Source organism: Brassica napus, chromosome A2 (assembly GCF_020379485.1).
Source record: "Brassica napus cultivar Da-Ae chromosome A2, Da-Ae, whole genome shotgun sequence".
NCBI classification, from domain to species: Eukaryota; Viridiplantae; Streptophyta; class Magnoliopsida; order Brassicales; family Brassicaceae; genus Brassica; species Brassica napus.
Genome location: NC_063435.1, coordinates 22,213,385 through 22,238,310, shown reverse-complemented (window position 1 = coordinate 22,238,310; position 24,926 = coordinate 22,213,385). Strand labels below are relative to the sequence as shown.

General features: G+C 27.5%; 2 protein-coding genes across 4 annotated transcripts; one reads left to right on the top strand and one right to left on the bottom strand.

The window, feature by feature from the left end:
- Positions 1–7,165: 7,165 nt before the first annotated feature.
- LOC106400563 (calcineurin B-like protein 9) lies at positions 7,166–9,507 on the top strand. 2 transcript variants are annotated; one of them, XM_013840912.3, is made up of 9 exons: positions 7,166–7,330; positions 7,560–7,769; positions 7,965–8,047; positions 8,388–8,447; positions 8,528–8,636; positions 8,714–8,766; positions 8,908–8,988; positions 9,072–9,184; positions 9,271–9,507. In XM_013840912.3, the coding sequence occupies exons 2-9, from the start codon at positions 7,691–7,693 to the stop codon at positions 9,332–9,334; spliced, it is 642 nt and encodes a 213-aa protein (XP_013696366.1). In that variant the 5' UTR covers positions 7,166–7,330; positions 7,560–7,690; the 3' UTR covers positions 9,335–9,507. The 2 variants fall into 2 exon arrangements, with proteins under 2 accessions (XP_013696366.1, XP_022559879.1); XM_022704158.2 differs by lacking the exon at positions 8,388–8,447.
- Positions 9,508–15,979: 6,472 nt separating this feature from the next.
- LOC106424057 (UPF0481 protein At3g47200-like) lies at positions 15,980–24,365 on the bottom strand. Of its 2 annotated transcripts, XM_048761732.1 has the most exons (4): positions 23,717–24,365; positions 18,738–19,261; positions 18,012–18,284; positions 15,980–17,930 (listed from the first exon to the last, which is right to left on the bottom strand). In XM_048761732.1, exons 1-4 carry the CDS (start codon positions 24,298–24,300, stop codon positions 17,854–17,856), a joined length of 1,458 nt encoding a protein of 485 aa, XP_048617689.1. In that variant the 5' UTR covers positions 24,301–24,365; the 3' UTR covers positions 15,980–17,853. The 2 variants fall into 2 exon arrangements, with proteins under 2 accessions (XP_048617689.1, XP_013720253.1); XM_013864799.3 differs by having other exon boundaries at positions 15,980–18,284.
- Between the last annotated feature and the right edge of the window lie 561 nt (positions 24,366–24,926).

Below are 24,926 nucleotides of genomic sequence, written 5' to 3'. Positions count from 1 at the left end.
GTGCCATCTACAAAACTCAAATATGGAAATATTCTGAAATTCTCCCACATATCCAACTAGTTATTCATCGTGTACATCATGTATACATAAATGTTAATAAAAATATTATTATTCATTGCAACAACCAAATATTGTTCATCTTTGTTTGTACACCGGTTTTAGTGTCCATGTTTCACTTTTTTGTACGCCAAAATATATGTGTCTGTTCGTGATAGTGGAAGCCAGTTGACATAAAAATGTGTCAGTGCTCATTCGTGAAAGTGAAAGTCTTTCGACACCAGTTTTAAGTATCCATCTTTCACTTTTTCATTTTTAATCTAATGTTCCGTTTAAAATGTATAAGTACATTCTGTTTTTTTTTGTCATAAGGAACTAGTTGTAATTTTACTAGCTTTTTGGGTTAGTTTTCCATTTGATTCAAATTGGGGTATATCTTTGTGTTTAAATCAATTTATGGGTCATATTTGGCAATTTCCCTTTAAATTTATGCATACAATTTATTTCAATAGAGTTTTTATGTGAACTAACTTTTTGAGCTTTGAAAAAGTTCTATCTGCATTGTACATAGATTTTTAAAATTTAAATATTAAAACTTAGGTCATTAAATAATTTATTAGAAGTGTTATTATACAATTTTGTTAAGCTACAGGTGTTCTGTTTTTCAATAATAAATACTTGACTATAAACTCAAGCTTATTTTGGAATGTATATATATTCATATCTTTTAGGATTCACAAAACAAAAATCAATACAACCTTTAAAAGATGTATTCAAAATTATATGTTGATATAACCCACAACACGAAATCATGATTTGAAATATATATTATAATATTTTAGTTTTATTAAAATGATAATTATAATTAATATGTACTTTTTATTTATATATTTAATAACACAAGTTAATATAAGAATGATTATATGAAAATCAAAATTAAATTATCTGTTAAATTGTGTTTAAATTTAGTTTAGTTTTTTTTAAAGAAAAAACTGAAAACTAAAATGAGTGATCCATCTTTTAACTTGTCTCCCAATGGTTATAGCTGGTTTAAATATTTCAGAGAGAATTTTCATGTTTACCGCTTTCTTAATACCATTATTTATGTTTACTATCAATAAAGAGACATTTTCAAAAATACATTCTTCATTAAGAGACAAAAGATTCTTATACTTCCGTTCAATATATATATAAAATAAATTATTATTTAAATAAATAATTTTTAAAAAAATAAATAAATATATTTTTGAATTCTACTTTATCAAATTCTAACTTTCTTATAATTTTTTTTGAATTTTTTTCATAATTTCTTTTTGAAAAACGAAAATTATTTTTAAAACTATTTTTTTTATATTTTAAGTATTTATTTATATATTTATTAGAATCTTAAATTTCACATGCAAAAAACTCTAGTGTTATATATGTATTTTTCTCTCTTTAGAAGTTGGGTAATATTGGTTAGTATAAACATGAAGAATGTATTATGAAGATTGTATTTCCGACAATTTCTTATATTTCAGTAACAAAAATGATTTTGTTCAACATGTCTTTAAGGTTTTCGATTGGGATTAGTATTCAACCGCTTTCTGCTTCAAGTGATTTCCTAAGTGTAAAAACTTCCGAAACAAAATTCTGCATTGTGATCATTTTGCAACTTCTCTGTGATTCCAATTCTGATGCAGTCATTCCGTTACGCCATCAGTACTCCTCTTTTAGCTTGATAGTATCTCAATGTCACTATCAAGCTGATGTTTATCTTTTATATATATATTTCATGCTCACGGGTTCGACGTCAGGCGGAGGCGAACTGCCCATTCTGTCACCAAATGCGGTACTGGGTGTTGGGCCTTGTCCCCAGCCCAGGTAAAGCCCTCCCGCGTGAAGTGGACCGCTGCCTAACCGGACCCAGGGGAATGACCCACGTAAGTGGGGAACCCCTGGATTATCAAAAAAAAAAAAAAAAAAAAAATAGCATCAACCAAGGGTTATCTAAAAGACTATTCTGTATTTGGCAATGTTGTTAGACCATCGCTGAGAATTGTATAATAATACTCTCGACATTTTTAATAAGACGCAGACCATAGTTCATAAGTAGATCTAACATTCTATATGAACCCAACATGTGGATATGTTTCATTTTCGCATATCTGACACCAATCGTATCCCCTTGATACTATTGGATTTTTAATTACACTATTTCCATATCAGTTAGAAAATTAATTAATACTATTGAACTAGATAGTAACCCGCGCTTTGCGCGGGATAATATGTCTATATTAATGTTAAAATTATATATTATGATTATGTATAACATCAGGTATATTTTAATCGATAGAACTAAAGGTATGATTGTTATCAGGGATGAAGCGAGAGACTTTTTATAATGGTTGTACTAATATTAAAATTTGATATATGGTGTTTGCAAGTTTGAGAAGAAGCTTTGAAAAATAAATTTTTTTATATTTCGCCTATCACGTTGTAGTAGTTGCGGACTTAGGGATTTAACAAATAACATAAAAGTGTTCGTCGAGAAACGTGTAGATGGTATGAAGTTCTTTTAAAAGAATGTTAGTGTGAACGCATTAAATTCATTATTTTGGTGAGAAACGTTCTCTGCGTGACACCTAAGCGTTTTACTAAATAAAAGCTTCTCGTAAAGCCACGTCACCACGTCGCAATCCTTACCAATAACTTTTAAGGTAAGTTTTAAAAATGTTTCTCCTTTAATATATAGGGGATTTTTGTATGGTATGCGTATGTGATTAAGCAATGTTACCGATCAAAAATATTTCTTCTTGCCACTTTGCCGACCGTTTTCTTTCAATACCACGATCACCAATTATCAACAATCTAAAAATAACTACCCAACTAGGTGATGACCCGCGCCCTGCACGGAGTGAATAGACTAAAAAATTTTAAATTTAATAAATAGATATTAAATATGTAAAAGCAATAGTGAGATATTATACATGGTTTAGATTTAGGGGTTCAATCCGGTAAAACCGAACCGAAATAGAAAAAAATATTTTGAATTTGGTAATACCAAATATACCGAATGGATGTTATTTTTAAAAAAATGTGCTATATGGATATGGTTTGGCATATAAAATGATTATACTGAGCAAAGCGAATAAAATGAAAATATGTTGTATAATTATATGTAAATTATATAATATAATTAGTAACATATACATAATTTATTTATTGATATGATCTTCATTTATTTTACTAATTTAATAGTTTGTTTTAAGTCAAAAGGTATATTTCATCTTTATCAAATTAAAAGAAAACATAATTTTATTTTTTACGCTGACATATATGTACATTAATATTTAGTTAATAATATGGATTGCTAAATTTTCTATTCAATAGAAAATATTATTGTTATCAACTTAATATGTTTACTAATTATTTTAAATTGTAAAAGAAAAATTGTCTATTTAAAAACGAAAGTATCTTCGTGTTTTATTAAAGCCAATATCTAATTATATAAAAAAAATTACAAAATTATAGAAGATAAATATTTTTTTTTGAAACAAAATGTTATTAAAAACAAAATGTTATAAAATATTATATACATGGTATTTTGGTATAAAACCAAATAAATCAGAAACTGGCTGTATAGATATGGTCTTAATATGGTAGCTATTTTTTATAAACTGAAATACCAAAAAACCGAAGAAACCAAACCGACATCCAAATTGAATACCCCTATATAGATTAGCAGAAGTAACATTTGATATTTGTTTTTAAGATTTAAAGATTATACGACATAAGAAAACCACTTCACTGGTCTCTCCACCAGCAGTCGAATACTGCTTCCAAAGTTTTGTGACTTTCACCCTAATCTTCCACAAAGACTTCTTTGGCTTCAAGTCAGAGATGAAATTCATGCCACTCATTTTCTTTGCTAGTTTTGAAACGTTTAGGTTGTAATACCATAGATATTAGGATAGTATGATATCTATACACAACTAATAAAGTTTTGACCCATGAGATTTGAAAAAAATGAATATCCCATTGCAACAAAGGAATGTTGCAAATCCCTAATTGTTCGTACATTTCCATACAATTATAAAAAGTATTATATGCAAGGAGCCAAAATAAAAGAAGTCCATATTAAAAATGATATTTGACTTTAACCTTAACCGGAAAGAATTATATAAATTTCCATATTTAATGTCTATCACCATTTATGTTAATTTCGTAATAAAAAAAATCTTTTTGCAAAAGTTAAAGGATTGAAAGAAATTTAATATGTCATTCTTTTTTGAATGTATTTTACAATCACTCGAGATTGCGTTTAAATTTTTTATATACGATATTTTGATTTTACAATATAATCGAGTTTCTATTGCTCAATCCCAAAATAAATGTCACGTATCCCATAAAATACAAAACAAATTAATCAAAATTAATGTCACCTACCAATTTTTATAGAAGAACATAATTATGAATCGTGTCCATGTATCATTTCTGAATCGTAAAGAAAATGATATTTAACTTTAAACTTAACCGGAAACAATTATATAAATTTCCAAATTAATGTCTGTCAGCATTTAAGTTAATTTTGTAATCAAAAAGTCTTGCTGCAAAATTTAAGGGATTGCAAGCAATTTAATATGGATTTCGTTTTTGAATATATTAACAATCACTAAAGAACATGATTATTAACAATATATTATAAAAATATGGATTTTTGTCTTAGCCATCGAAATTTGTTATATAGCCATGATATAATAGCTAAGACAAATACACTTAATGTATGATAACTTTTATAAAATAATACAACATATACATCAAAGAATCCACTAATATTATAATACAAAATTGTAAAATAATGCAGTATACACACCACATTTGGGAAAGACAACCTTTCATAGTTATCAAGGGTATTATTAATAACCGTCAGCGTACACCATAATTTTAGTAATGTAATTACGATTCATATAGTATTTACAACTATCAATCAATTTTTAGTAATGCAATAAAGAATCATATTGTATATTGCAAGAAATGATCCAAATAATAAATAATGGCATTATATGTAATTAGTCTAAGCAAGGAAGGGTTATTTAATAAAGGTTGTGAGAATGATTCTCATGATGACACCTAAGTAATGGCATTTTGGTTAATCACACATGGGGATAAGGTTAATTGTTAATAATGTTCCTCAAATAATAAAAAAAGGATTCTGTTACTTATATTTGTACGAGATTTATCTTTGTAATTGCATCTTGATACATAAACACATCTTCTCTCTTTCTCTAATCACAAACCTGATTTTGCAATGCAAGACTTCTTCCCCGAGAGACATTGTTATTCACTTATTCATCATATTTTTTATTTGTGTTTGCTTAATATCTTTGGATCTCACTTTGCTTTCTACTTCTATCATCGCCTTGATTTATCAAACCTCACCCACTCACGTGCATGGTTTTCTTCAAAAACTCAAGGTTATAAATGTGCAAAAAAACACAAGGTCATCTTCTTTTCCAAAAAGAAAATGTGAGACAGAGAAGACAAAGTAGATATATCAAAGTTTTTCTTTGTCTCATATGTTACTCTTCAAAAATCCTTTTATTTTTGTATGCTTAAATTTTGTTTATCTTATAACTAATAGATAATGATTGAATGATGCAGATTTCAAAAGATGTGAAAAGATCAGAGAATCTACCACTATCCAAAAAGACTATCAACAAAAATGAAATTACAAGTATAAATATCATATTTTACTAACTTTTTTATTGTAGTAAAGTATCATATTTGTAAATGATGTCTACATGGAAAAGATTTCTGAGAGGAACACTATTTTTTTCTAAGTATCATATTTTGTATTGTTTCTCTCACATCGATTTTTTTTTCTTTTTTTTCTCGCAAAGATAAAGCAAAAATCATGACGATAACATCCAGAATATTTGTCAAAAAAAAACATCCAGAATATCATTCCTTTTGCGATTTCTTTTGAAATTTTACCTAAATAGCAAGTACATATTTCTTGGTTTATTTACTAAATAAAAATCATATAAGAAGTAACAAGAATAAGATTCTATTTTTTTCTGTTATATAAGAAAGATAATTGTTGTAAGAGAAACATAACAAAAGCTAACACAAACCTTGCAACCAAGTAAAATGAATTAAAAAAGTTAAATAAAATTTAGAAAAAGCTATTAATCACTTTGTCCCTCAAAGAAATAAGAGAATGTGACTATTATCCTAACAGAACTTAAGTACATATATATTTGTTGTCTACAGATATTGCAATACGTTGAGTATTAGCATGAACCTGGCAATACATTTGCTACAAAACACACTGATTAATATGATAAACTAATCATTTTTCTCGTACGCAGTACGGGTGGAACACTAGTTTTTAATAAGACGCAGACCATAGTTCATAAGTAGATCTAACATTCTATATGAACCCAACATGTGGATATGTTTCATTTTCGCATGCCTGACACCAAAAGAATTTTAATTACACTATTTCCATAATACTATTTGATTTTTAATTACACTATTTCCATATCAATTAGAAAATTAATTAATACTATTGAATTTTTGTACGGTATGCGTATGTGATTAAGCAATGTTACCGATCAAAGCCTTCGTTTATCCCAAAAGGTATATGACCCACGACTCGTATCTCTATATATATATATATATATATTAGCAAGTTCCGTTTCAATATCTATAACGAGATCTTGAATAATAACGGGCATCAGCATAGATTCTGAAAACGAGAGAACCAAATGAAAATCATAAATATTATACACAAATAACTTTAGAATATTTTTCGATGAATGATCTGCCGGCTGAGATTCAAGATTCATCGAAAAATATTCAAAAGTTATTAGTGTATAATATTTATGATTTTCTTTTTCATCACTACTAGTTTACAAATTTACTGTAATTCCACAGAAAAAAAAAGTCAACATCATTACAACATTTAAGAAAACTTGTAAAACGAAACTTGTAAAAGGAAACAAAATAAAGAAGACTTTATAAAACTTCCAAAGTGCTGACAAAAAAAAAACCATCCAAAGTAAATAAATGTCAATGGTTCATTTTTCAACACTGTAAAAAAATAAAAAAATTCAAGGGTGGTGTTTCGCACGCGTTCAAGCATCCACACGTACGACACTCATCTTATAAAACCCTCGCAACTTCTCAATCGGCCTCTGGAGAACAAAAAAAAAGCCCAGTAATATATATACAGTTAATCTCAGCCGTCAGATCATTCATTTGCCACCGTCACAGATCTTCGTCGTCTCTCTCTCTCGCGTTCTCGTAAATCCCATCACCTCTCTCTCACCGAGCCGTTCTCTCGGTGGTAAGTACAAAATCCGATTTTCGTTTTTTTCCATCTTTTTTTCGTTTATTCCAATTTCAATCTCTGCGTTCAGAGAGATTCTGGAGCCGTGCATACATCACGTGTTTGATTTTCCATTTAATTTTCGAATCGTGTTAATCTTGAGAAACTTTTGTCAAGGGTTTGTACTTGTTCAATTACAGCGTTCGTCGTGTAATTCAAATGTTTTGGGGTTCTGTGTGTTGTGTAGATTCTAAAGATGATTATGATGATGGGCAGTAACGTTAGCAACCAAGCTTTACTGTCTCAGAACTCGTTGAATTAGCTGATTCTATTAATCGAATAAGCTTCTTCTTGTTCGTTTTTACTTGTCATCTGTAAATGGGCTGTTTACATTCCACGGCTGCCAGAGAGTTTCCTGGTCATGAGAACCCTGTGAAGCTTGCCTCTGAGACAGCTTGTAAGTTTACTTGTACTACACGTTTCTTTATCTTAGCTTAAATGTCCCCTCAAGCATGAGCTTATTAAAGATAACTCTTTTATCCATATTTAACTAATTTTTTATCTTATTCAATGGTCTGTTTCATCTGCAACTTACTTGATTTTATGTTTAATCTCGCGGCTTTGGCTTATTGTTTTTTTTTTGTCTTTTCAGTTAGCGTGAGTGAGGTTGAAGCATTGTACGAGTTATTCAAGAGCATAAGCAGCTCAGTTGTTGACGATGGCTTGATCAACAAGGTAACTGATTATTGATAGCTGTTGATTGATTCGTTTGCACCTCGTGGCAGGATCTTGAAAGTTTGATGTGTAGAATAGTGACGTAATATTAAATGCACTATTATCCGTAATATATATGTCAACTTTGTTGACTTTAACCAATTTATTATTAGGCGATAATTGGATCCCCCATGCTTATCTGTGGGCTCCTTATTGCTCAACAAGTCTGTGTATTGAATGTTGATAGTTGACTTGAATTATAATTCTTTTTCTTTTGTTTGGTTTTGAAAGTTGAAAGTTGAAGTTTTGGTGGCCCACTTGTGGTTTTTGTTACTTATTTCTCGACCAACTTGTAATGCAGGAAGAGTTTCAACTTGCTTTGTTCAAGAACAGAAAGAAGGAAAATTTGTTTGCCAATAGGGTAGAAGTTCTTAAGCTTTCTCAGACCTTTAGGACTTTCTAGTTAATCTTAAAGACTGATCTTAATGCCCTCGTTTGCAGATATTTGATTTGTTTGATGTTAAACGAAAAGGTGTTATTGACTTTGGAGACTTTGTGAGATCACTCAATGTTTTCCATCCTAATGCTTCTCTAGAGGAGAAAACAGACTGTAAGTCCTCACCTATTGCTGTTCCTATGGAGCCTTGCCCGTGATTTTTATTCACGTTGGTCTCTATTTTATCTCAGTTACCTTTAGGCTATACGACATGGACTGCACGGGCTTCATTGAACGCCAAGAGGTATACATTTCTAAGATGTTTCGTTTTGGAACGTGTTCGAAGATCATTTCACTACTGATCATGAATGAAGGTTCTTGATTTTGCATCATTTAGTGAATAAACCCTTGCGGTCGTTCATGATCGTGTTTTTGATTGTGGCAGGTGAAGCAAATGTTGATTGCCCTTCTCTGCGAATCTGAAATGAAACTAGCTGATGATACCATAGAAGTGATACTCGATCAGGTTTGTTGTTTATTACAACTTCTACTTATACCAAAGCAAAGAGTCTTTTATAAAACTCAAGCCTTTTGCTTTTGCGTGAACAGACATTTGAGGATGCAGATGTGGACCGAGATGGAAAGATTGGTAAGACAGAGTGGAGTGATTTCGTAATCAAAAACCCATCTTTGCTTAAAATCATGACTCTTCCATATCTGAGGTATGTTTTACCTTACTATGAACCTTTCTGTTTGATTAGTTTTGGTGCCTTTTTTAAAGTTTGAGGAATTAAAATTTCTATTGCAGAGACATAACGACCACGTTTCCAAGTTTTGTCTTTAACTCGGAGGTGGATGAGATTGCGACTTGACGAAACAAGTTGGGTTTATAGAGAGACCAAGTTGTAGGCTGGACCAAGAACACGACCGACTGTAACAGTGTTATGTAGTACTACTTTCTTGATTTTTTTTTTCGTTTATTGGGTTCAATTTCAATGAAATGGATTCCTCTTGGTAAGTTTTTAATATATTAAGTTGTAGTCTACGCAAAGAAACTAGTACAAATTCTCATAACTGATTAAAGATTTGGTTTTCCGGATTTATTTACTTAAGCCTAGTATTGTAGGAGGGGACTACTAGGGGTAGGGGTGGATGGGTCCGGATATCTCAGAAATTTAGACATAGTATTTGGGTTTATATCCGTAAACACTAGGTGTAGTAAAAAAATCTAAAACATATTTTAACAGATAAATATAAATTATATTTTAAAATAAAATTTTATTAATATTGTAAATTTTCTTTTCGTATTAATATTTTAATATAAATTTGATTTAGTTAAACATAAAAATTATATTTAAAAATATGCATGTATATATTTGAAATTATAATCTTAAATAGATTTTCGATCTATTTATTTTAATTAAATAAATTTGTAAAAGTTGCATAATTACCAAAATTCAAAATTAAACAATATTTATAAATTTCGTAGATATATAAAAAAATAATGATTTTGCGATTAAATTTTTATAATTTTCTAAAAAATTATATACATTTTTGAAAATTTTAGTAATAAAATTGTATAGTTTAAAAATATATAAGTAAATTATATTTAAAAAAATTATAATGTCACATTTGAATATATTTATTTTAATGATGATTTTTGAGTTATTTCCATATTCTAAAAAATTCCAAAAATATAAATTGACATTAAATGTAATATATGAGTTATTACCATATTTTAAAAACTTTACCATAAATATAAATTAACATTAAATGCAATTGTCCATGTCATATTAAGTTATAAGACATGTCATCAATTTCAGTAGCCATGTCATATTTGTTTTGTGAAATTGATTGTACAAAAGACATGTGGCAAATTCACTTCGCAAATATAGTCTAGAGTTTTCTAAAAAAATTATATACATTTTTGAAAATTTTAGTAATAGAATTGTATATTTTAAAAATATATAATTAAATTATATTTCGAAATTTATAATGCCATATTTGAATATATTTATTTTAATGATGATTTATGAGTTATTTCCATATTCTAAAAAAATTTCAAATATATAAATTGACATTAAATGTAATATATGAGTTATTACCATATTTTAAAAAGTTTACCAAAAATATAAATTAACATTAAATGCAATTGTCCATGTCATATTAAGTTATAAGACATGTCATCAATTTCAGTAGTCATCTCATATTTGTTTTGTGAAATTAATTGTAAAAAGAACATGTGGCAAATTCACTTCGCAAATATAGTTTAGGGGATAGTTAATATATATATATATATATATATTTAAAATATTAAAATTATAAAAGTAATGCATAAATTAAATATTATACAAGATTTATAGATATATATATACTAGTGTTTGCCCTGTGCTACGCACAGGAAAAAAAATTCTTACTAAAATAAACACATTTATTTTTTCTTACTAAAATAAACACAATCTGATCGTGGCTTTAACATATAAGTTTAACATGTATTAAAATTAAAATTTTGGGTTAAAAATGTACTAAACCACATAGATCATCTCCTAATATTTTTAGGTGTCAAGAGATGACAGAATGTTATATATATTTGCATAGTCATAAATTATGTATAATATACATCTAGAAAATAATAACAATTTACGGCAGTAATAAATTAAAATATCTTTGTTTACATATTACTTTAATCTCCTCCACACAAAACACTGCCGATATGCTATCTTCAATCTTCACATTCCCTAATAAGGTAAGATGTTCTAGCCTTTTTCTTATTACCTTATATCCATGATAAACCAAAAATATCACCCAAAAACTCAATAACATTGCAACTTTCCATTGTTAACTGAAAGAAAAATGATAAAATATTTACTTTAGTATTTCCATGGTCTGATTTTTAAAATCTATTTGTACAGCCTAGTTGTCCCTAACTTTCTTATGAATAATCCACTAAAACGAACTTCAAGCTGAGTCATACAAAAAGAATAAGAAGAATGACTTTGAGAAGGTAAATTTGAATTGGAATAAAAATATTCATAATGCTATCTATTTTGTTGCTAACACAAAACCCAAAAAAATTGAAGAGATGAAACGATTGAGAATAAAGAAGGAAGTGCAAATAGGAAAGAATTGAAAATTATATAGAAAATGTAACAGTCTGAAATCGTGCATAAAATTAGAGATTAGAGAAAATTTAGGAAATCAAAGCACGCACAATTATAATTATAGTAATAGAAGGTTAATTTTATGTAAAAATGTAGGTCTTAAATATATATAATATTATAAAAATTAAAATATAGTAATAGAAGGTTAATTTTATGTAAAAATATTTCTATATCAAATATAATTATTAATATAATTAAAAATTTAATACATTGTAAAAATACGGATCTATGTTTGGATATCCAGATTTAAAATCAAGATATTTAGATCTTGATTTGGTTTTAATGGATCTAAATTAACTTTTTCTGTTTAAAAAAAAAAATCTTACAGTAAAAAATAGTTGTAAAGAGCTTTATTTCATAGTAAATAAAAATATTTTATAAAGTTACATCAATACAATTTAGGAAAATTTGCCAAAAATGATTCAAAACTTGATTTTAAATACAAAAGTGTACCCCAAATTCAATCAAATGCAAAATTAACCCAAAAGACTAGTGAAATTACACATCTCTTTTGTGACCGAACAAAAAATATGTATTTAGTTTTACCATTGTAACCTTCCACTGGAGATCTCTGAGAATACTTTTTTGTAAGCCTTCTCGTACGTTAGATCTTTAAAATAATTTAATATTTTTATAAAAAATATTTGAGGTAAAAAAATTCAAATCACGTAATTACAAACATTTCAAAATGATGTAAATTATATTTAATTTAATTGAATTGTTTTCAACACAGATGAATGAATGTAGATTAAGTTATGATAGTCTTTGGTTTAGGTTTTGGTAACATATGTTATAGTATTGTTTGTATTTAGGGTTAGATTTTGGTATCTTAATTTTAAAAAATGACATGCATATATTTAGTTTTGTGTATATTAAACACTTTATAAGTAGATATTAAGTTTAATGATTTTTTTTTCTATTTAGTTAGTTATTTGATTAGTTTAGGGTTTGGAAGACTTCCCAAAATTTTTTTTGAAATGGTCATGCCTAAATTGTGCTAGAATTTAGGTTTTATGTCTGAATTTTAGTAAAATTTAGGCTTTCCATCTAAAATGAAGTATTCCAGAAGTGTTCTCATGTATTAGATCTTAAATGTAATTTATAAAATGTATTTTGATAGGGAAAATATCCAAATCATGTAAATCTAAATATTTCTAAACGATGTAAATTTACTTTTACTAAAATTAGATTATTTTCAACACAGATGAATGAATGTAGACTGATTCATGATAGTCATTGGTGTAGAGTTTGGTAACATATATGCTATAGTATTGTTGGTATTTATAGGGTTAGATTTTGAAATCTTAACTTAAAGAAAAACAATTAAATTTGACATATATGTGTTTAGTTTTGTGTATATTAAACAGTTTAAAAGTTGATTTTTGGTTTAATGAAGTGTTTTCTTTTTTGCTATTTAGTTAGTTATTTGATTTCAGGGTCTAAAAAATTTCTTGGGAAGTCTTCTCTCATCGATAATTTTTAATCTAATTGGAATTTTTGTCTTCATATATATATAAAAAAGTTATACATTTTTTTTCCTCTCAGATGACTCCAACAAAAATGTAATATTTTTCACTTTAAAACTCTACAATCTCTTTCTAATCTATTTGAACATGAAAACACCAAATTTTATATTAATTTCTTAGTTTTCTAACTAATATATCTTGTTTTTGCAGAATTTTCATTACAAGATTCTCATTTTTTTTTCTTTTAAAGGTGATCTATAAATTTTTAATATGTATTTTGGTGTATTTTATATGTTAAATTCTAAAAAGTTGTATATTCGACCTAATGTGACTATTTTATTTATTATTTAAGCATAAAAAGTATTTTGAGTTTTTTTCCTTTTTTATGCTATTTAATATTTTTGAATATGCATGTATTTTCAGATCTGATTCAGACTTTAGAAGAGTTCTCAAAAGACTTCTATAAAACATTTAATAATACAATGAGACAGTTGCCATTATGAATAGCGGTGGAATTTTCATCACTATTTTTTGCTATTTCTTTCAGTTATTTAATAGTAGTATTTATTAGTTGGACAGGCTTCCAAACAACTATATATCGACCAAATCAACTTTGTAAAAATGTTTTTAGTAGATTAATTATTATAAAAATCTGAAATTCTAAATGGTACGAAGTAATAGTTTTATTTTGAATAGAATACATTAGAAAATGTAACGAAAAAATGAAAACTAGAAGGGTTTTTCTTGCAAAAATGACTCATAACTCAAAGTCAAACACAAAATATTCCTGATATTTTAGAATTTTTATTTGCCATATTCACCCCAAAATTTTAGATTATTCACAAAAATACCATTACTTTTTTAAAAAAAATTCCAAAAATGTTTGTTTGACTCAGTCATCCTCATCTTACTTTTTTTTTTACAACATTGTCATTGTCATCAATACATCAACCACCATGAACAAACAATTTCAAGCTCTAAATGCACTTAAAATCAACATCTACATCTTCATACTATTATTTTTTCTTACACACACAAACCATTTCCTTTCACTTCCTCTTTTATTTCATCCTAAAATTCCAACTTATATTTCAAAAATTTATAAGCTTACTAGAGTTACCAAAGTTCATGATTCTTGGTCAAATACGAGTAAGTAACTTTCATTAAGAAGTGATGTGTGCTTGGAAAAGCTAAACATGAACCTCATTGGATCTAACAATGATTTTTTATTTTTTTTTCAAATCTGTTCATTATAAGACTTCCGTGTAAGTTTTCTACAACTAGAAGACTTATATAGAAGTCTTTTGGTCAATGCAAATGTTAGTTTTGCAATTGACTTTATGTCTGTTTTTTAGAGAAGACTTCCCTATAAGTCTTCCAAATTTTCTTTGTTAACAAAAAATCTCGAAAATACCAGATAAGACTTACATGTAAATCTTCTCGGATAAGCAGTTAGTTTTGCAATTAACCGAATTGTGTTAGAAATTTGACTCTTTCGAGAAGACTTCCGAAGAAGTCTTCCGAACTGTTGGTGGAAGTCATATTACTGTCAGTGTAAGTCGTTTTAGGTTATTTTGCAATTAAAAAATAACACTTAAATATTTAATTTTATTTATAAGACTTCCATGTAAATCTTCCGAGATAAGACTTACACAAAAGTCTTCCAGAGTTTTATTCCGAGATTCTGGTCAAACTTTTGGTTATCACAGAAGACTTTTGTGTAAGTCTTCCGGCAGAAGAATTACATAGAAGTCTTCTAGTAAAAATTAAATATTAAAGTTTTATTTTTTAATTGCAAAAGTAACCTGAGAAGACTTACATGGAAGTTTTACACCTGAAAAATAAAACTTAATATTTTATTTTTGCTAGAAGACTTCCATGTACGTCTTCTAGAAAAAGTCAAACTTATGACAAATTTCGGTCAACTGAAAATCTAACATGTTTATCTTAGAAGTAGACTTACATGGAAATCTTCTCTGGTATTTTTGAGATTTTTTTTAAAAAACAAAAGTAAGCCAATATTTACAAAGGAAGACTTCCAAAGAAGTCTGCTGTAGAGTAGACTTCCCTTGAAATCTTCCTTTATAAATTTTCATTTTCAAAAAGAACCTAAATGGATCACTTCTATGGAAATTTTCTATGTCAATGTTTAATAAACTTTCATTTTCTCTAAAACTATAAAGACTTTTTAACATTTTCTTGTTAATTCATGTATATTTGTCAATATTGAGCCGACTGAGTGAAACTGATAACTTATTTGGTGATAATTATGAGGTTAATAACATTCATGTTTATTAAAGTTTCTAGCTAATAAGAGAAGACTTCCGTGGAAGTCTTCGACACGTAAGTCTTCTACATTAGTTTTTGTAAACTTGTTAAGTAACTTTAAGATATGTTTTTTTAACTCTCAAAAGTGTTAAGTAACTTCAAGAATATCAAGTCATATGATTTAATGTGTCTTCTTAGATCATAAGATATACTTTTTAACTTTCATGAAAGTTGAAATTTCAATTTTCACTTAAAATTTAAGTCTCCCACTTGAAATTTTAGTCTTCCGAGAAGTCTTCCGACAAGACTTCCCAGAAGACTTCTAGTGAAACTGTTATATGTTTGAACTTAAATAATGCTTGATCTTTTGTGAATTTGACTATGTTTGCTTGAAGAGTCTTCTTCCTTAATTGTAGCAAATTTGACTAATTTTTGTGTTATTGTGTTCTGCTATTGAAGTTGTATGAATAACTTCAATAATGTACTTTTGGCAAGATAATATTGTAGACATGAAAATAAATACCAAAATAAATTCATTTATATTTCATCAAGTTTATTAAAAAATTTACAACTAAAAGAGTAAACCTATAAATCACAAAGCAGACAATAAACAAAACTATTTTAGACCATTCCTCCACAAAGACAAACTTGGACTCCACTTGACATGGGAGAAGAGTCCATCTGAATTAGAAGTCTTCTAGTGCATTAAATGTTAGGAAACTTCCGAGAAGACTTCCTTGTAAAGTATCCCAAGTCTGTCTCAGATATGAAAAACCTGCATATCAAAAAGTATTCAAATGACTTCAAACATTGAAAATTTTCAAAAATAAGGTAATAACTTAAAACAACAAAAAAAGTTTTCAAAAGGTAAGAGCTATACCTTTAAATAAGCGGAAGATGAGAACCATGTAATGAAAAACCCGTAAAAACAAAATAAATCAGTGAGAAAGACATGAGATAAAAATGATAAATTGTTATAAAGTTTGGTTTTTTAAGTTCAAGGAGATTAGAGAGAGATTGAAGAGTTTTAGAATGAGAAACATTACATTTTTGTTGCAGCCATTTGAGAGGAAGAGAAAAAATATTTAAATTTTCTTTATATATTGAAACAAAAATTCCAATAAGATTACATATTTTTGATTCCGAAGACTTTCAAGTAAGTCTTCTAATAGAAGAATTCCTAAAAAAATTACTTGAAAGTATTCTAGACCCTAAATTTACTATTCACCCATAAGACTTCTGCGGAAGTCTTCTAGTTTACTATTTGTTGGAAGACTTAAGTCACTTAAACCCTAAACTCAAAATAAGCAACTAACTAGAAACAAACACCTCATAAAACTTAAAATCAACTTTAAAAGTGTTTAATATACACAAAACTAAACACATATAAGTTTAAATTTAATTTTTCAAAAAAAAGTTAAGCTTCCAAAATCTAACCCTAAGAATACATGCAATTCTACAACATATGTTACCAAACTCTTAACCAAAGAATACCATGTAACACACTACATTCACTCGTCTATGTTGAAGACAATTCAATTTTACTAGATATTAATTTATATCATTTACAAATGTATATAATTACATGATTTCAATTTTTCTCCATCAAAATATTTTTATAAAATATATAAATTATTTTAAGATCTACTATATGAGAAGACTTTCTGAAAGTTTTCCAGAAGACTTATAGAACCTCAGAAGACTTACAAGACCTCATAAAACTTTACGAGATTATATTCATAAAAATAAATTATTGTTTTTTGTTTAGTTATAATGGGCTGATTGTAATTTCACTAGGCATTTGGGTTATTTTTGCATTTGATTCAAGTTTGGGTATACTTTTGAGATTAAAATCAAGTTTTGAGTCGTATTTTACAAATTCTCTGAACTAGTAATACTAAAATTGAATGAAAAAGATCAATGAAACATATTTTTTTGTGGAATCCCCCTTAGTTCAATGGTTTGACTAAGAGTTTATTAATACTTGTACACCAGGAGATCTAGGGTTCAAACCCCAGAAAACGTAAATTATGCAGAATATGGAGAAAAGAGATTATAAGAGGTTTTCAAAATCATCGAACATGGATTTCATAGGGTAGCTCGGAATGATGCAGTCAGACGTGCATTATCATATGGTGGTAGAATTGCCGGCTGTAGAATCGTTTATGTAATATTTCTCAGCGTTGTAATATAATAATTAATTAGACGTTAAAAAATGTATTTTCTTTTCTTTTCCATAGTGTGATACTGAATATTCAAACACTACATATTATTTATTACATATGATAATCATTTTCCTTGTCAAAGAGATCCTAATCCTATAGCCAGCGAGGATAACCTCGAGCGACATACGAATTAAGGAGCCAGAGTTCTGTAACAACAATTTATAATATGCTATCCACACACGCCTTCGTTGCATTTTGGAGGTTCGAACAGAATATATATATACTGGTGTCTGAGAATACTCTTAGGAAAATGTGAGAAATACGCCCGTAGCTAGCTCTTTGGTGGTGGTTTGTAATATGCATAAATAGCATAAAAACTCTGAGAAAATGTGAAAACTAGCAGAGTAACTGCAGCAAAAAAGGAGAAATATGCCCAAGGGTTATTGAAGTATTTGTGTCGTAAGGTAGCCTTTAGAGAATTCCACTTACGACTATAATAACGGTTAACTTCACTGGAAAGTTGAGATAGGTAACTATCTTGTGGATCAAAAACCACTTCTTTACATAACCGGTTGAACAAATCTGCAACTTCGGAATCACTCCCTAGCCAATGCTCAATGATACCACAGTGGTGCAAGTAGCTAACATCTTCAGAAGAGTTTATTAGATTATCCATGAAGATTATGTAAGATGTTATGTTGTGGCTCGAGTGGATATGACATTGCTCAAAAGCTATAAGATTTGAGAAGAGAGACTTGGTACCTACAAGAAACACGAGATACCATGGTGTGTTTTGTAACTTTAAAGAGGTCGGTGTTCTATAGTTAAGTATATTATACTGAAGCTAGAAAACAGAAAAAAATTATGAGATGGTAGAATATGTCTCAAATCGAAAATGGAGTTGTATCTGACAAATATATAATGGATACAAAGGCAGTCAATTAATCTTGAGTTTTAAAATGTCAAATTTGTTTGTGGAATAAAACTGTTACAAAAAAAGTATGTGGAATAAAACTGTTTTGAAATACTATTTTTCTAGAGTAGGTATCAAATCTGATTTTGTAACGAATATATTCGCCTATCCGTATAAATGAAAAGTGGGTGTCAAGATGTAAAATCTTAAAACTAATATTGATAAATAAAGAAAAGAAAATGTAGTAAAACATTAGTGGGGAAGGAATAAAAAGTTAAAAAAGAAAAGAGAGGTTAACTCACCATCATGGATTAGTAGTTTGGGTATCTCTAGATAACCGTTTTTGAATCCAATATCCCAAAGCTCGTTGGTCTTTTTCCTCCTGAATTTAACACCAGCTTCCCTCAGTTCTGTCACACAATGTATCAGTTGTTGTTGTCGTTTGTCCACCATGCTCATATTCCGAAACGACATATACCGTCTAGTTGTCTGATACGGTGTCCGAGTACTAGACTGGAAGGTCCGGAAGATACTTCCATGAAAAACATCCAAACAATGGAGCTCGCCGTTGTCAACCAATTTTCTCCGCCAGTTCATGAGTTTTAACTGGTCCCTTTCAGTCACTGCCTTGCTCGTCGGCATTAGTGGTTTGAAGAATCGAACAGCTACTTCAGCCACTATACCGGTTTGGTTCTGTGTATCCGACTGTAGCCCTAATAACCGGTTAAGAACGAACAAAGGAAGTTGATTTTCCAACATTATCATGTCACGTTGAATAGAATGCATCAATCCTCGCATAGCAAAAACCGGGTCATTAAGTTCATATCTACTCGGCAAAAAGAAATTAAAAAACAGAGTCAGTTGTTTAAATAACTGGCTCTGAGACTATCAGGTTTAACAACATATAAAATCATCAAAAGAAAAACATATAATTTCATCATCCCTTAGACATTTTTTGTGTAGTAATTTTCATATATGTCATCAGTATTATTCAATTTCAACAAAAAATGATACCATGGCGTTTGAAAAATGACGAGAAGGCATATACCTAATTATGACATGTACAAATTTTTCTTGTAAGAATTTATATTTTTGGCAAGTTTTTTTTAATATGGTAATGACTATTAACTCATACTAAGTGTTTGTCCGTAATTTTGCGGGTAATTATATTATATAAAAAATATATATTATATTTACATTGTTATAATTTTTGAATAATAATTAAAATTTTAAATTTTAATTTCAAATAGTTGGATAATCAAAAATTTCATTATATATTTTTAGAAGATCTGTAAGATTTAAAATAGTTCAACGCAAATATTAATCATTACAAATATTTCTCTTACAGAAAAGCAATATTATAATTAATTCAGATAATTAGTTGTAGAATTATTTTATATTTTATTTTAACACGTGAGAAACCGGGAATACTCTAACTTTCAAGAAATAAAAAAGAGAGTTTTTTTTGTGTAGAACCAATACAATGATCAAAGGCTTTTATCATGAAGATTTTTTGTAAACGCTTATTATTGTACATTTTAAAAGTTTATTATAACACAAAATATAAATCTCATTATTTTAAATAATTTATCCTACTTGCAATTTATCTTATATTTTCTATCTTTAACATTAACAATTGTAGAACATGTCATTTTTATTGATCTTTCTTACTCAATTTATCACAATGTTTTAAAAATACATAAAACTAATTAATTCACATTTATAGAAACACAAAACATACATGCATCTGGACAAATACATAAGAATATAAAAGAATCAAGAACACAACAAACATATTTTATTATTCTTCCCTCATGTTTTTTTATTTATGTTTCCTTTATTTTTTTACTATTCAAAACAAGCATGCTAATTTTATTATAATCAAAGCTATATGAATTATATTAATAGAGTATTAACTCTAGGAAAAGCATGTGAAAAATACTTTGATTAATTTAATTTTAAATTACTTACTATTTAAGAATTTTTATTGAATTACCTTCTAATATAATTTTCAGTGACTTACCATATAATAATTGTAATTCATCTGTTTATATTAATAGGTGAATTAAAAAACATTTCTTAATTAATATAATTTTAAATGACTTGCCGTATAATTTTTATGTTTTAAAATATATAAATATTTTAATCATTTCTAAAAGTGATAACTTATCTATGATATCACACTGTAATTAGAAAATGATGAGAATTTTTTAAAATTATATATTTGACTGTTTTGCATTCATTTGAATTTTTTTAGAATATATATATATATATATATAGAGTGAATGAGTGAGTTTAATTAATATTATTAGGTTTACATTAATTCGTTTTCTGGATCTATGAATTATTGTATTCACTACTAATATAAATATATTAAAACCATTTTTATAATTGTTTTTGTAGTATCATATGTATTTAAATGTATATTATCAATTTATATAATGTAATCTATGATACTTAAATGTTTCTATAAATAAATTGTATTAATTCATCTCTATTTATGATGTTTAATTGTATGTTTGGAAACATGTTTTAGATTAGGTTATTCTAGGGTTAGTTTTCTTTAAAAAAATTTAATTAAATAAATAAAAATTAAAAACCATTAACAAATCAAATTATAACAATTAATCGGAAATCTCCTATGAGCGACACGCCAGCAGAAATCACTTAAGTGACTTTTCAATTAATATATAGGGGATTAAAAACCGTTTTTTTTATAATTGTTTCTGTAGTATCATATGTATTTAAATGTATATTAACAATTTATATAATGTAATCTATGATATTTAATTATTTCTATAAATAAATTGTATTAATTTATCTATATTTAAGATGTTTAATTTTATGTTTGAAAACATATATTAGATTAGGTAATTCTAGGGCTAGTTTCCTTTTAAAACCTTTAAGTAAATAAATAAAAAATTAAAAACCACCAACAAACCAAATTATAACAATTAATTGGAAAGCTCTCATATGAGCGACACGTCAGCACAAGTCACTTAAGTGATTTCTCAATTAATATATATGGGGATATCACTAATTGTATAAATATTTACTTTGGCAAAACTATATAAATATTAAAATTATAAACTAATATATCATTAAATTAATATATATATATATATCATATTAAAATAAGATAAACTAAATATAATTACGATATATTTTTACATCAACTTATATATCATATTTTGTATATATATTATTAAAATTAGTTGTAAGTGTACATCAACAAATACAAAATTAAAGCAACACTAATCAAATAAAATTTTGCAAGATTATTTGAATAACATTAAGTTGGATACGATTTTCGAAAATACACTCAATCAAAAAATATAATATTTGTGTTTAATGTTTAGTGTTTGATGTTTAGATTTAGTATTCAGGGGTGGGGTTGAGTTATAAACTTCTATAAATAATTCTTAAACATTTATAAATAATTTAGAAGAGTTAATTTTATTTTTTCATAGTAAATTTAAAGTTTTTATGAAAATGGTTATCATTGAAAGGTAAACTGTAAAAGTGTTATCAAATTTAATGTAAAGTTAGAATTCCCTATAATTGTCTTCCTCACAGTTAAATGATTAAAATTTTATTTACATTTATTGGCTCATTATATTAATTAAATTTTTGATTTTTACCAGTTTAACATATTTTAACTAAAACAACTTGAAATTCAAATTTTATTAGATTTTATATTTTTAAATAAAGACACATTAAATAAATAACCATTAAATATAATATAATATAAATTTTAATTTAGTTTTATAAAAATGTATTCAAAGCTCTATTAAATTTAAATAAAATAGAAGGGGAATAGTTAAGCCAAATCAAAAGAAATAAGATTACAAAATATTACATTTATGGTTTTATTTTTCTAAACCAATGAAGTTAAAATATAAAAATAATAAAGTAAAAATGTAAAGTACTTTTTAAAATAAAATTAAATATATTGTATTTAAAATTATTATTTATGTGCATAATGCATGAATATTATATTATTTAAATTTATAAATAGATATATTTAAAACTAGGTAATAAGAGATATATTAAAAATAAACAATCTTTAAATGTAATATAATATAAATTCATGCTTTATTTCTATAAAATGTAATCTTTACTCTACTGAAATTTAAATAAAATCAAAATGAAATTGTTAAACGAAATAAAAAATAATAAACTACAGAAAAAATATGTTTTTATTTTTTCCATACCGATAAAGTCAAAATATAAAATAATACTTTCCTATCGTAAAATAAAATTTTATTTTGACAAAAATAATATTATATTAAAAAAAATATTGTTTCACATTACACACAGTAAAAGTCATAGTTATCAGTATGTTCAAAGTGCTTGTTTTCAACATTAAATATTATGTGACTAAAACTCAATATTTTACAAGAATGGTACCAATAAAAATTGACAGTTAGTTCTTCTCTAACTATTTTAAAAGTTTTTCAACTGAAAAGTAATTCTGAACTTCTTATTTATATTTCTTTTACTTGTTAAGGTAAATCCCTAAAATAGCACAAATAGTCAAGATAGTACATTAATTTAAGTGTAAACTAAATAAATTACTCTAACTTCATCCCCTAGATATAAAATATAATATTTTTAATTTATGTAAGGGCTATTCTCTCAAATAGACCATTTTTATGTTTTTTTCACAAAAAAAGCCATTAAGAAGAAAAATCACCAAAATAAGTTTCATTAAAGAGCCAAAAAACTATTATATGCCTTGCTTTAAATTATAAAAAAAATATTTTTTATAATTTTGAATTATATGTTTTCATCCTTTTTTTTTGAAATTTGAAAATAATTTTTGAAACTATTTTTAAAATTTTAATATTTATTTTTTATTTTTACAAAATTTTAAATCTCAACCCAAAATGTCACGTCTTAACTTTAAATCATAAAGTCTATAAGCCTAGGGGTATAAATGTATATTTACCTCTTTAATGAAACATTTGATCATTTTGATCCTCAGAACTATATTTGTGAAAAAACAATTATGGTTATTTAAGAGTATTTATCTTTATTTAATGCTATTTTGAATTTTTCTCTTTTGGATACTAGTTTAAAAATAAAAATATAATTCAGTGGTTTTATGGAGTATTTTATATTTCTGTTTATTATTATTTTTTGTAAGAAATTCTTATGAGACTATTGTTTTTTTTTTTGCTTAAAGATTATTGTTGCTCTAAATAGACTTATGAGTTATGAGAGACTATTGATGCTCTAAATAGCCTATAAACCAGAAAATTTAGGTAACAACACGTACCCGATTTCCGGGAATCCGTCAACGGTTCCCCTGAAGAGCTCAAGAACAAAACAGCCATCGAGAACAAGCATTTGTGTGAACTTATTACTACTCATATAAATGGCACCTTGGTAACAAGCACGAGACTTCTCCTCGAGCTGTTTCATGGCGTCAATGTACATTTCAATCTGTTGCTTGTTACGTTTCATGACCTTATTCACCGCACGCCATTTGTGATGCTCCATGGGCATGAGATGTATTTTTCCATGATGGTATGGTCCAAGCGAGACCGTTTGAGGGAAGTAGGACTTCTTGTCGTTTTCTTGTAGGTAATGTGGAACTCTGTAGATACAGAGCTTATCCCAGCTTGTTGTAGCGTCCTCTCTAAGTGTTTGCTTCATCTTGTCTTTGATCGCGATCACCCATTCTTCTCGGTTCTCTTCGATTTCACCGGGCTCCAAGTAAGCTTCCTCGTGATTTTCCAAGTTTTGGTTTTGACCCCGTCCGGTAAATACAGGGAAACAAGGGACGTTTATGACTCTCTGCGACCGTCTGTACCTTTTGTTGCTGGAAGTTGACTCATGACCATTAGAAACATTAACCATTATTTCTCTTGGTTGAAGGGGGGAGAGAGAGAGAGAGAGAGAGAGAGAGAGAGAGAGAGAGAGAGAGAGAGAGAGAGAGAGAGAGAGAGAGAGAGAGAGAGAGAGAGAGAGAGAGAGAGAGAGAGAGAGAGAGAGAGAGAGAGAGAGAGAGAGAGAGAGAGAGAGAGAGAGAGAGAGTTGTCAACTGCCAAAGCAACGATGTAACTGACTAATTGATTTAATGTTGTAATCTTTTTGGTTATTAGTCTTTGTATAAGAGTGTTGTCTTTCTTTTTTTTAAATGGTAGTTTGGATGTTGCAGTCTCACTAGTTGGATAATATCATAATACTAGCTCTTTTTTTGTTTTTTGTTGTCAACCAACTCTAGACAACTACTATTAAAGGGGTACGTAATACGAAATACGTACACATGTCTGTGTCGCAAACGCATGTAATATATTTCAACAAGTGAGACAGATACATCCAAACTGCCCTCAAAGAGACACTCTAATACTATAGTCGTATAAAAAAGACTAATATATTACCAATTTTCCACTAAAAACAAAAGATGATTGTAGTAATAATCTTTATAAAGAAAAGATACCACCAACAAGTGAGATTGACAAAATCTCCACTTTTGTATATAA